Genomic DNA, 14214 nt, shown 5'->3' with positions numbered 1-14214 from the left:
AAGAAATAAAATCATACATAGAGGCTGACTCTCCAGTGTTTACGCAGCCTGGACAAGTACCAGAGACAGCTCTTCCCAGGATTGACTATATCCTCAATAATACTGTTCCGGGACTAATAATACCAAATGATCATGTTTTAGGGGAAGTAGAGCCATGGAACCCTAACGTCCTTATTCAATTCCTTCATTTCAGACCAGTGTGTGTGGAGTCCAGACTGCAGGTCAAGATGAACTCTCCAGACTCAGCCAGGGACATTAAACAGGAACCTGAAGACCACCCGCACCTCAGTACGTTTTATGTTCGTTCTTTCTTTCATTTTTTCTGTTCTATTGTAGAGCTGTCGCAATATACATTTTTTACTATGCAATAATCATGACAAAATATATCATGATAATATTCCGATGATGAAACCAATTGGTCGTGCTGTCTTGTGCACGTACCATAGGCACCGGATGTCCCCCCCATTATTTAGCGTTCGACTTGTCGATCTCGCCGCCCACTGGGCTATTTTTTATTTATTTTTTCCCCTACTGGCGCTGGTCTAGCACCCCACTGTTCCCATTGTGTTGCACAATCGTCGTTGTGTATTGGCTGCATGCTTGCCTCTCGCTGCAATGACCGTTATGTTACTGGCTACGTGTGCTACGTTGCTCTCTCAACTCGATCAACTAGGTGCCAGACAAGCTTATACACAACAAATCGTTGTTCTCTGTATTCCGCCTGTGGGTGTGAAAGAAGCGGAAGCCCGTGGGGCTCGGGTTGCAAGAATCAAGTGCTGCTATGATAGACTGACTGACCAGGGATCAGATTACTGCAGCTCAATATAGGCTATGGGAACAAAGTTGTTCCCCCGTCAGTTAAAGGGTAAGACCACTTTGGTAGAGGTTTGGGTTGTGTAGTTACCTTGCCATGATGTAACTCCAAATGTGGGCAAGAAATACAAAATAATTGCTCCATTGATTGGAAATTCATAATTGAAAATATGCTCCTCATTGACTTACATTGTACGGTAAAACAGCTCTCAAAGTCACTCTTTTAGCCCATAAATGAACCCAAACATAGCTGATTCAGACAATATAGAGCATCACCAAACCCAAATAAAAATGTCAACTTCCTGTTGATTTTACTATTTGAAGATCTGGATCCGGATCCGCTGATCCAGTCCAGGTTTTCTACTTATTAAAAATGGCAAAATCAACAGGAAGTGACATTTTAATTAAAAAAAAACAGTACTGGGTTTGGTGATGTTCTATATTGTCTGAATCAACTTTGTTTGCGTTTGTTTATGTGCTAAAAGAGTGACTTTGAGAGCTGTTTTACCGTACAATGTAAGTCAATGAGGAGCATATTTTGAATTATCAATTTCTATTCAATGGAGCAATTAATTTTTATTTCTTGCCCACCTTTGGAGTTACATAATGGCAAGGTAACTACACAACCCAAACCTCTACCAAAGTGGTCTTGCCCTTTAAAGTGAGAGCAGAGAGCGCACGCACAAAGCACATCAAACCTCTGTGGAATCAAAGTGCACCGTGGCATTTGTGATCATGGATTCCTTATTCATCGAGGTGAATGTTTCTTATTGTAGGCTGCTACAGCTAGGCTAGATTTCATATTTCATATGAAGTATAGCTGACATCTCGCCTATACTGTGTTAGAACAGCATTTTAGGTTTGTCGGGTCCATAAAATAATGGGTGCTTTTTTCATAATTGTAAGAAGCCAAAGTAAAAAAAAAAAGAAAAACATTGATTAATTGAGCAGTCCTACTTTGATCACTGCCCTCACAGAGGTCAAATATAGGCTGGTTATGTGATCCCATCCCTACTTGTGAACATTAGTTGTAACTTGGGGATGTATTTTGGGGCAAACAGTGTTTTCAGTTTTTCCACTAGATGGCGCTGTTCCCCAACCTGCGATCCGCCATTTCACTCTCAGGCACACAAAGAAACAGGAGATCACGTGATCGCAAAATCTTAGTCACCATTCGCTTCCTTGTTATTTGATTTGGGAAAACGTCTGTAACTTGCCTCCCTTGTTTTCCTCTGATAAAAAACTAAGACAAACAAGAAATCGCACTACTGGCCATTATTCATTTATTTACTTGGCACAGAATGCGTTAAGCATGATTCCCTAATATGAATCTTATAATCTTTGCACAATTGCACCCAAGATTCATAATTGGAGAGTTGGGCTTAGGCCATTTTGTCTTTAGCATCTGCAAATATTGTTGTTATTCTTGACACCACTAGGTCTCCTGTTATTAAAGTCCTTATTCAATTGCTTCATTTCAGACCATGGTGTGGAGTCCAGACTGCAGGTGAAGATGAACTCTCCAGACTCAGCCAGGGACATTTCTATTAAACAGGAGGAACCTGAAGACCACCCACACCTCAGTACGTATTGTTACTATACGATAATCTTGGCAGACCAAAAGCATCTAGAACAGGGTTTGTCTGTCACACAGCTCAAGCCGCTAAGTGCTTGACGTCATGAATCAGAAGCACATGAAAGCCTGACATGCCTGGTAAAAGTTTTGTAGTAGGTGAAAACTATGAAAACTGATTTTATGGCGTGCCTCTGTAGGGGGTGAGAGGTCTGTTAGTCTGCTCTGTGTGAGATAACAGATCTTTGACAAGCTTTTTAGAAGCTTGTTGCTTTGAGGTGTAACCACTTCAACCCTAGCATCCCTTTGCCGGCGGGGGGGATTTGAAAAAAATGATGATCTACAAACTCAACAAGAGATTTGTTGTAGAGGGAAAAGAGAAAGGACCAAGTACAGAGTCGACCCTGCTCAACATTAGTATTAGTTAAAGGGCAAGACCACTTTGGTAACTACACAACCCAAACCTCTACCAAAGTGGTCTTGCCCTTTAACTAAGCATTTTTTTCACACTTTCAGAGAATATCCGTGGTCGTAATGGGGACATAGTTGGCAATAGATGCCAAAACAATAATATATTTATAATATTTATAATTGTTGAGAATATTTCCAATCTTAATTACTTCCCCGAGCCATGATGATGACTTACCCCAATCCAACCTTTGATGCTGAGAAAAATGGTGCCATATTATCATGAGCCTTAGTGAGGTCCAATTATATGAAGACAGGTTGAAAATGGGTGACGTTGTCCTTTAAGTGGTTAGCAACATTAAAATAAGTATATCTTCTTCAACTATTTCCAGATTTCAGTGCATGGCACGTCACTTGAAAACTCAGTCTCCACTTTAATAATAAAACGGAATAATATAATGACCATGACATTGCAGCGCATTCTATCAGATGTGGAAAAAAGCTTGCTTGCTTGACCTATTGGCAGCATGCACAAGAAATGAGGCGCTGGTCGGTACAGTGGTTTGTGAAATTAGCACCAGACACACAGACAGATTCACAGACTAATATCTAGACATACTCTACAGGGTCTGATCATGAAAATAAGTGTACATACATTTTAAAGGTATCATGACATTCATTTTCACTTTTTTTATTTTCAATGTTTTATTTGGGGTTTTATGACTTCAATTACACCAAAAAAACTTGAACTTAGAACATTCAGTGGATTTTCTGTGGTCTGGGGTTTTCTGAATAATTAGGCTGAAAAGTAATCTGAGCTTGGCCCTTCGACAGTGAGGTCACAGTCGATTAATCCCGCCCACTCTCCTCCTCGCCCCTCCCCTCCCCTATCCTTTCCTTTCGGGGGGGGGGGGGGGGGGCGGAGCAGAGGCGATGATTGACAGGCAAAATCCCTCACCAGCGACACCCGCAGGCAAAGATTTCTTTTTTCATTGCAGTTGAAAAGGCTTTAGAAATGTGAGAGAAAAACACCTGCCATGGATCACTGGAATGGGATTTTCACTTAAAACTTTTTGTACACTTTTGAAGGACCAGGACAAAGACTTTGAATGTGGTGTAAAAGTGAATGTCATTAAACCTTTAAACTACGACCCATTAACTTTCACCAGACATGTCAAGCTTTTGTTTTTGGAGGTGCTTCTGGTTCATAACGTCATGCACTTAGTGGCATGAGCTATGATTGGTCTACTTTGGAGGTGACATACATACATACTGTACATACAGACACATCCAGTTGTATACAGCTTGGCCTACAGCCTCACTTACTCCCAAATCAGAGCTCACATCTTGATTGATTGATTGGTTTAATACTTTATCGGTCAAAACATGTAAACTGCATGGAGGTACAGTAAAACATTTGGGCTAAAAGGAACACAAAAAAACACGTTTTAATGATAAATATTTGTTCTATCACCGTAATTCATTTGTTGGGTAATATAACTAAATATATTGATTCAGGTTACTTTTTAAAATATGTATTTTGCTATAATCTTGCTAACACTTTCGAGCCTTCTTTAGAGTTTCCAGAACCACCTGTAACAACCTGTACTCATTTAGTAACTGTTTTGTCAGTCTTAGTAGGTAATAGCTATGTACAATAGATATACATTTTAGGAATCCCGTGTTCACGAATCACTATCATGTTATTTTTCTGCTCCTAGACATCCTGCACATGGTTGTGTGTAAAGAGGAGGATTCTCCTGAGCAGAAGAGGAGCCCCAGTCTGCTCCAGGAGGAACCAGAGCCTCCACACATTAAAGAGGAACAGGAGGAGATACTTCAAAGACCAGAGGAGCTTGATGGGTCAATGTTGACATTATTATCAGTGAAAGTTGATGATGATGAAGACAGCTCTTCACACTGCTATGAAGTTGAAGTCAAGCTTGAATCTGACACTGAAGTCACTGAAGACAGTGATGATTGGGAGGAGTTAAGTGGAGGTGTCCACACTGGAGAAAACACTGAAGTCACTGAAGACAGTGATGATGATTGGGAGGAGTTAAGTGGAGGTGTCCACACTGGAGAAAAACATTTCCAGTGTAAACATTGTGACAAGAGTTTCTTTCGGTCAAGTCATCTGAAGTCACACCAGATTGTCCACACTGGAGAAAAAGCTTTCCTCTGTAAACTGTGTAACAAGAGCTTTTCATCTAACCTGAAGCGACACCAGCGTATCCACACTGGAGAAAGACCTTTCCACTGTAAACATTGTGACAAGAGTTTCTTTCGGTCAAGTCATCTGAAGTCACACCAGATTGTCCACACTGGAGAAAAAGCTTTCCTCTGTAAACTGTGTAACAAGAGTTTCAGCTTTTCATCTAACCTGAAGCGACACCAGCGTATCCACACTGGAGAAAGACCTTTCCACTGTAAACACTGTGACAAGAGTTTCAGTGACTCAGATTCACTGAAGAAACACCAGCTTGTCCACACTAGAGTAAAACCTTTCCAGTGTAAACATTGTGACAGGAGTTTTTCTAGTTCATCATATCTGAAAATACATCAGGGTGTCCACACTGGAAAAGAGAAGCCTTTCCACTGTAAATATTGTGACAAGAGCTTTAATCACTCAGCTTCTGTGGAAAGTCACCAGCGTATCCACACTGGAGAAAAACCTTTCCATTGTAAACATTGTGACAAGAGTTTTAGTCAGGCATCTAACCGGAATAGACACCAGCAGCGTGCCCACACACATCAGGGTGTCCACACTGGAAAAAAACCTTTCCAGTGTAAATATTGTGACAAGAGTTTCAGTGACTCAAGTTCACAGAAGAAACACCAGCGTGTCCACACTGGAGAAAAACCTTTCCATTGTAAACATTGTGACAAGAGTTTTAGTCAGGCATCTAACCTGAATACACACCAGCGTGTTCACACTGGGGGAAAAAACTTTCCACTGTAAACAGTCTGACAAGAGTTTTGTTGGGTCGCGTCAACTTAAGGTATACCAGCGCATCCACACTGGAGAAACACCTTTCCACTGTAAACATTATAACAAAGAGTTTCAGTCGGTCAGATTACCTGAAGAGACACCAGCAGCGTGTCCACACAGGAGAAAACTCTTGTCACATTAACAGTTTGAGAAGAGTTTCAGTCAGTTAAGTGCTCTGAAATGACAAAAGTGCATTCACACCAAAGGGGGGAAAAAAACAAAAAAACATTCCAATATATTTACCTCACTGGGAGGATCAAATGAAATAGCTGTATGTTGTCAGGGAGTTGGATAGAGAGGCACAAATATCATGTATATTTATACTGCTACTGTCAACAGAAGTTTCCATTAGGACTCGTCTTTTGGAGTCATTCCTTTTTTGTTTTCTTCTTTTAAAGCCTTACTACAATCAGTTCATGATAACGGTATTTTAAAAAAAGTTTTTTACCTAGAGGTATGTAAATTATTTTGGCATTAATTTATACAAAAAATGACCCATGTAAACCATATCAATTGTATGAGGTAGAACTGTTTGACTATAATGTTATAGTTTGTTTTATTATGATTTAATGTCATTTTGCTGTGTTCTATTACATGCCCAATGAATGGGCCACTATTTCAATTATTTTACTTATTAAATATCAGTTAAAGGAGGAGTTCACCCAAAAAATGACTTATTTTCTATCAATTATACACCCCATGAAGCCTTGATTTCATGGATTTATTTTAGTTTTTATGGCATTCCTAAGACAATAATTTGATGACCGTGTGTATTTCCGGTAGGAGACACAAATAATCTACTTTGTGTCTCCTACCGGATACATTAGGATCCATGGATTCAAAGCTTCATAGGGTGTGCAATCTATAGAAAGTCATTTTTTTGGGTGAACTCCTCCTTTAACTGAGGTAAAACATACTCTGCATGTAGTTGTTTATGAATTATGACAGTAAGTGTTACAATTAATGGGATGGCTATGGTCATTATTTAGTTGTATTACATTATTATTGTTAGAGTGAATTAAAGTCTATGGAAAGCACTACGCGTGCACACATGCAATATGTTTCATGATTATGCTTTAGTATATAATACGTTTTTATGTATTGTATTATTATCAGGAAGGTGAAACATAAGCTATGTTCTCTTAACATTACTATATTTTGGATGTGTGGAAGAATTTAGTCTGGAGGCAGGAATCAGAATACACAACTTTAGTGTCACATCACATGATTACAGTCAGTTATCAGCAGTTACAGGAAGACTAGAGAAAAAAAATATAGACAAGAATGTAGACAAAAAATGATTCAGGTACAATCAATCCATCTTACAGAACTGTTTCCCAGAACATTCTGGTACAAAAAAACAAAACTGTATGTAAACAGTTCTGTTGAAAACAATGTTTCGTGTTTTTGATGTAAACCAGCATTTGTGGGGTTAACAATCTGCGGGAACTCAGAGTGGTGTGTGTTGCAACACGGATGAGAGAGAGGGACGGACACGTATCCGGTGTTAGTCTGGGTTGAAACATCCACCACGTCCGTTGTGAACGAGAGCAGAATTGCAGGAATTATTGATAAAGAGCATGATCGACAAGACAATTCATATGACACTGTGGTTGATGATATATTTGACTTGACTGCTGATGTTCGTGAAGGTACATCTCCCTTTAAAGACCATTTTGAACAACTAAGGGCTACAGCCAATAATTTAATTAAAACCATCAATGACACAGGTGAAAATCAATACCATGGAGAAACTATTTTAAACAAACTGTTCTCAAACTTCCTCCCAACTATTCCAATATGGTCAGATCTACTCTCAGGTGATTTGCAGCGATTCTCTGGAGCCTATGCTGCACAAATAAACCAGAGTAAGAAAAGAACAGCTGTTAGTGAGGCCATGTTCAAAAACACAAAAGTGTTGCTTTTACGAAATGAGAAACAGACTTGACGAATGTATACAGCACATACGCTCTCTATACAAGCAGTCAGCCATAGATTTCATTTACAAAGTAGGCTACAGGATACCACAGGCATCACAGCGTCCACACCACACGTGCGTATGTCACAAGTGCCACGGCAAATAGCTGTCTTGTGTCCACCGCCAATTTGTAAAGGCTATGCACTGATAATGTCCCTTTTCTGACCCCTGACCTCACTGGACGGCCCGCCACTTTCCAAAATACACCTGTCTGGCTTAGCGGAGAGTGTGGCGTTGTAGAGGGGGTTTCCCTGAAGGCGTGTGCATGTCACAAGTGCCACGGCAAATAGCTGTCTTGTGTCCAGCGTCCAATTTGTACAGGCTATGCAGTGAAAATGGCCCTTTTCTGACCCATGACCTCACTGGACGGCCCGCCACTTTTCAAAATACACCTATTTGGCTTAGCGGAGAGTGTGGCGTTGTAGAGGGGGTCTCCCTGAACGTGTGCGTATGTCACAAGTGCCACGGCAAATAGCTGTCTCGTGTCCAGCGTCCAATTTGTAAAGGCTATGCACTGAAAATGTCCCTTTTCTGACCCCTGACCTCACTGGACGGCCCGCCACTTTTCAAAATACACCTGTCTGGCTTAGCGGAGAGCGGAGAGCTAGGGCAGGATAGTTGTCTTTTTTTCCTTTTAGATGGTGACTATAAATTCGATTTTTTTACAAACTATTGCTGCTGCATTTGGGCTTAAAAAGCAGTATTGTCCCCTTGGGCTTTCCAGCCTCTGTGAGATGGGGTTGTTGTTGACAGAGTAAAACTCAGAAGAGCATGGTTGAAAGCTAATGATATGTCTCCCAGAATGTAGTGTTGATGTCATACAAACAATGTGTTCAAGTGAAAAGTAGTTTAGAGAAAGCAGTGAAAACTGGGGACATGATATGGATAGCAAATTAGCACAAGCCACCACCAGACATCTGGTAAAATTCAGCTGTGGCTAGTAAGTATATACTATACTAACCATTGTGGCAGATACCCACCTACAGTATCATTTGGCACTGTTCTATTCTAAAGATCTAACAACCAACCTTTATTTGGAGGTCTCATTTTTTCTAAAATTATAATTGTTTGGTATGTTAAGACTACAATACCCTTTGGATGGTAACCAACCATCAGTAGGAGGTAGGGGGGGTTTACTGGCCACTGTGGTTGGTGTCTAATAAAATGTACTAGTTCACTGCCCTTCAGAAAATGATCTCAATTGTGAACATGATGATTGTGAATTGGTCCTCATACCTTATCAAGCAACCACAAGACAAGGTCAATTATTTCTGCACACATGAACTTTGACCTGAGAAAGATCTACATGGATTGGAGAAAACAAATTGAGAGTTTGTTCACTCGCCCTCTCAGAGTAACACCTGATTTATGCGAAGTTGCACGCCAGTGTTGCGCACCAAAAATAGCCTATTTTAGGTGCGCAACACACTATGTGCAACCAAGTATAACTCAGGCTTTAAATTGACATAAAGGTTTTTTTTACTTTGTGGGTTTTACCTGTGTATGTACGGTAGCTCTGGGTTACCCACTAAATTGGCTGTGCCTCAAATAGGCTGTGCCTCAGCACATCAAGATGACATGTTGATTGATCTAATTACATTTCAATTATGAGTTCATTTGACTGGTTCAAGTGCATTTTGATTGACCTTTGACTTCCACAGCTCAAAAGGCTGGGCTAAAACAACAGACAAACTGTCTTTGATATCCTAATGCTCACACAATTGTCAGAGAAATTAACGTTTGCCGAAGCTTTGTGTCCAGGCGTTGTCATGACAAACAGTCAATAGATTTGGTTGTAACTTTGATGTCACCCATTTGCTACTGATGTCAGTAATGCATACAAGCATCTGACATCTGATTCTTTTTACACTCTTGTTTTTTCTCCATTGTATTCACAACATCAAAACAGTTCCCCTCCAGATTCAGAAATGGAAATGTGAATTATTTTGATTCATTTTGTAAATATGACTGTAAAGAAGAGGAATACGAATTTTAATGTGTCTTTTAAATATATATATATTTTTTTAATATTGGTAAATTGTACTTAGAATCCCGAATAAGCCCTTCATCAGAGGTGCATTAGACACATCTATTTTTGATGTGTGATGTATGAAAAGAAAAACATATATATATATATATATATATATATATATATATATATATATATATATATATATATATATATATATATAAAGGTTGGAACAAAGCTAGCAAGTAATGCTATGTCACTGTGTTTATTCTCTGTGAAATACAGCATCTTTGTGTGTTATCGTGTATCAGATCTATGGGTAAAGCAAGGCACTAACATCAGGGTTGGGGTTCACCCGCTGGACCTCCATGTACCCTATTCCCTATGATACCATACTTCCTTTTGGATCAACTTAAAATGAGTCATTTGTTTTTAGGCTTATAACAACATCAACAAAGTTCAATGGAATGGAATGGGGTTGGGACAGGCGCCTGTCCAGTAGAGGGTGCCAGAAGAATAGTAGTAGTAGCACCAGCAGCAGCAGGCTAATAGTCCTATGAGTATAGTAGTAATAGTCAGTGGTGGAAAAAGTACTCACATTTCTTACTTAAGTAAAAGTATCAATACTGCAATGTAGAAATACTCTGTTACAAGTAACATGTAAGTTACTAGGTGTGACATATCCTGATATTTTCAACTACTTGCATTGACAGCTGCAGTACATCGTTCTAACGGACCTCGCGTGGGTGCACTGTATCAATAGTGGGCGTGAAATTTGTAGTCCAGTGTGTCTCTCACGACGGCCGTGGGGGCGTGTTTGGGTTCAAGGTGCGCGGCCTTGCCGGCGAGTGCTGCGTAATTAGACACACGTGGAAGTTATCATTTGAGCATAGTAAATAGAGCATTTAGCCCTGGATCAAGACTGTCAGATTTTATTTTATAGGGTCTGGCATTTACATATGGCTTTATAGAAGAAATGTATGACAGTCTTGATCCAAGTCTAATGCCCATTCAAACTGCAGACATTTCAATAGAACTGTGTGTGGCTTTCACTGATGGATTATTAGGGTCATTCCAACTATTCAGTGCCATTTCAGCCAAGTAACTTTTTTCAAAAAATAATAACATTTTACAGGATTTGAAATTTGTTCTGAAAGAGGGCATGTTCAGCTGTCAGAAAAACATATTGTCCAGCTTAATTAATTGGTCCCTAATAATTATGACCAAATTCATCAAACGAAGTGGGACAATGTCCCATTAAATAGTGTTTTCCAAGAGATCAGATGTCCCTTCCTTTGCCATGCTAATGTATTTATTATCAAAGTAATTATAAACAATTATTATCTTATAAAGCACATATTTTTTATTAAGGGTCAATGTAATTTCACCCAACTTTTAATTGTGTTTGTTTTACCAATCCCTTCCTTGCATATTACCAAAATAATATGCATATTATTTGTTGATTTCATTGAATTGTGATTAAAAAACAGCACTGTAACAGGGTGGACAGATAACAGGGTGGAAATAAAATACAATTAAGCTTATACAATTACTTTTTGTCCACCCAATGTAACACTGTGTGTCCACACTGTTATGTTTTACACTGTAATGAAGAACATGGTAGCACATTGTGAACACCGAGTAAGGATGTTTATCAAACATATTTTCATAATTATGAAAATGTATCAATTTCCTCTATAGTTAAGCATAACAGGGTGGACATGTTATGCTTTACCACACCAGTAATACATCCTAAAACATTGATAAAAATGCAAATTAAACAGTGATACTTATACTTCTTCTGGTTAAAGGTTTCCTATCAAAAATATATGCTACTTTCTGACGTCATGTGGCTAGAGGAATAGTCAGGGGACATGCACAGGTGGATTTGCATCAATGTAACAGGGGGTAACAGGGGGGGACAGTCAACTCAGGGACACACATTAATTTTAAGATTTTAAACATTAAAAATACATTTATCACAATTAATAGACCCCTTAACAGACGACGTCACACTGGTTGCAAGCGTCATACTTGCAAATGAAACCCATTCTGTCAGGTCTCGCTAGGACGCGCAGCACTAGCCAACACACAAGAGGGGGTTGGGGTGCGCACCCCGAAACAACAGGTTGAGAATTGATTGTATGGAAAAATCACCTGTGCATCCAGTCTCAATCTTGGTAAACAAATAATTGGTGAGTAACATTGGAACTAATACTGAACTGTTTCCTGTTTCCCAGAACATTCTGGTTCCATAACCAAACTCATAACTATTTGGAACATACATTGCTTTGAAATAACTTGTGATAATCTTACTCACAGTCTGAATATGCCATACAGACTGAATTTATCATAGACATATTGATATAGTTACATACTGTAGTTTGAAAATAATATGGGTAATATGTTTAATGCAAGGTATATGTTGCATCCTGTAACATGGTACTGTATTCTATGAGATGTGATCAGACCTGTGCAGCATCAATGTGCACTGATGAAAGCTGTGATGGATGTAGGGCTGCAACTATGACTTTCTAAGCAATTCGTCTATAGATTACTTTTCTGATTAATCAAATAATAAGGAGCTGTTTTTTTCTTAATATGTTTGTGGAATAATCCATGATTATGAAAGATAACTGTGTATTATTATTGGTGCTACAATAAGGTGCTGTTATTGTTCCTGCTGGAGTTACGAAAAGGTACTGATTAAGTTGGGCCCAGTGTGACAAATGGGCAGCAATGGAGTGTTTGCACAGAGACGACACCCTGCTGTGCTAGGAACCTCAAAGGAACCTTGCATACCGGCGGGGGTGGGGTTCTAAGACAAAAGGCCTTTGTGTGGAAGACAGGGTGAGGAGTCTCTAACATAGAAATAGCAAGCCCCTACCAGGGGGGTCTGCTCCATAGACATATAAAGGTAGACGCCTCATTCGGCTCTGAAGCGTCTGTATCTCGGGCGCGCTTCCTGCTTCCGCAGGGCTGCCGTGTGCGTCACACACACGGAAGTTCGGTAGGCCAATCAGAGGCAGGTGGGGGCGGGTCTTTTTGTAACCCAGCTCTTAACCCAGCTCTTAACCCTTTGAGAGGCAGCAGCTGACAGCTGTGCGCAGCATCTAGTTAGTTGGAACTTGGCAAACTACACACTCTATTTGTGAAATTCAAATAAGAGACTGGTCCTTTTTCATATCAAGGTCCATTATTTATTCAGCATTTGAGTCACGGAACACCGTTTGATAAGCTTTAGCCTCTCACACCCAAAACGTAGAATATGTTATCGTTCGATAAGCTGTTGTCAAAATAACAATTGTTTACGTTCTCTAATTGTGTACTTGTTTAGTAAGTAATGCAGATGTTTAACAATTTGACTCTTGACAGTGTGAAATGTTATACTCAAGATTTAAAGATCTATAAGGGTCCATTTGGTTATTATCAACTCTCCATCATTTAGCTGGGTACCACCTGGAACCCCCTCAAGGACCACTGGTGGTTCCCGGACCACTGGTTGAGAACCATTGCACTGACAAGTCCCGGAAAAGACGCACTGTGATTGGCCAGTAGTCAACGCACTGTGAGCGCTGTGATTGGCCAGTAGTCACTTTGAGTGACAGGTTCCCTGCGGAAGACGGAAGAGCCGCCGTGTATTGCGATACAAGTCGCCCCAATGAACTGCAGAGGCCAATGAGGTATCTAGGTTTCTAATATCTATGGGTCTGCTCTACTGTGGCAGGAAATGGGAGAAATCGCTGGGCTTTGTGGGTAATCACAACTTCCAGTAGGCTGGAACCTCCTTGGAGGCGGGCCTTAGGCGGGAAGTTGATAAATAACCTGCTTTGGGGCTAGGAGTTCAGATTCGGATAAGTAACTGGACCGTGGGTGTTCTGGAGTATGGGCTTCAGAGGGACCCACTGATCATTTGGAAGGAGTGTGAGATTAATAGTGAGTATTGAACATTGTAATTATTGTATGTTTGATGGGTTCATGATTGTGTAAAGTCATATCCTTAATACTGTAAATGTTCTGTGCTTGTTTTCTCTCTCTCTCAGGTTTAATTACCTGACTACTACTAACTGATCTAAAGGTCTAACTAACTAACTAACAACCTAAGTTTTAGAATAGAGCTATATGTTTGTGATTGTGATTAGTAATAAAACACCTTAAAAGACACCAGTTTGAGTAATTTGCTTAAACCCTCCACACTCTGACCTACCCTTTCATTGGGCTTAGCAACGTAGCTTAGCTCTGCACAAAGCAGAAACTACGATTAGCTATAAAAATTAACAATGTTTTTACTTCTCAACAAATTGATTGACAACATCAGTCCTATGTCTGTGTCGTGTAAGACATGTGAAAATAGCTGATCTACAAGCTCGAAACGCATCGCACTGTGACGTGTTGTGAGCTTGTAGATCTGCTATTTTCAATATTTTTGTATTTAAAATTTGTGGGAAGATGTTGCCTATAATGACATATCCAAAATAGAG

The 14214-nt window shown here is 39.8% G+C and overlaps 1 protein-coding gene across 1 annotated transcript; it reads left to right on the top strand.

Annotated features, from left to right (window-relative positions):
- Positions 1-207: 207 nt before the first annotated feature.
- On the top strand, positions 208-10121 carry LOC308087619 (uncharacterized protein; the record flags this gene model as incomplete). Its single annotated transcript, XM_080431596.1, has 3 exons — positions 208-288; positions 4516-4863; positions 10045-10121. Exons 1-3 carry the CDS (start codon positions 228-230, stop codon positions 10119-10121), a joined length of 486 nt encoding a protein of 161 aa, XP_080287722.1. The 5' UTR covers positions 208-227.
- Positions 10122-14214: the final 4093 nt, after the last annotated feature.

The sequence above is a fragment of the Gymnoscopelus braueri genome (genome assembly GCF_963280865.1).
Source record: "Gymnoscopelus braueri genome assembly, chromosome: 1".
NCBI lineage: Eukaryota > Metazoa > Chordata > Actinopteri > Myctophiformes > Myctophidae > Gymnoscopelus > Gymnoscopelus braueri.
Note: the sequence above shows the minus strand (reverse complement) of the source record. Positions and strands in the feature narration are given on the sequence as shown.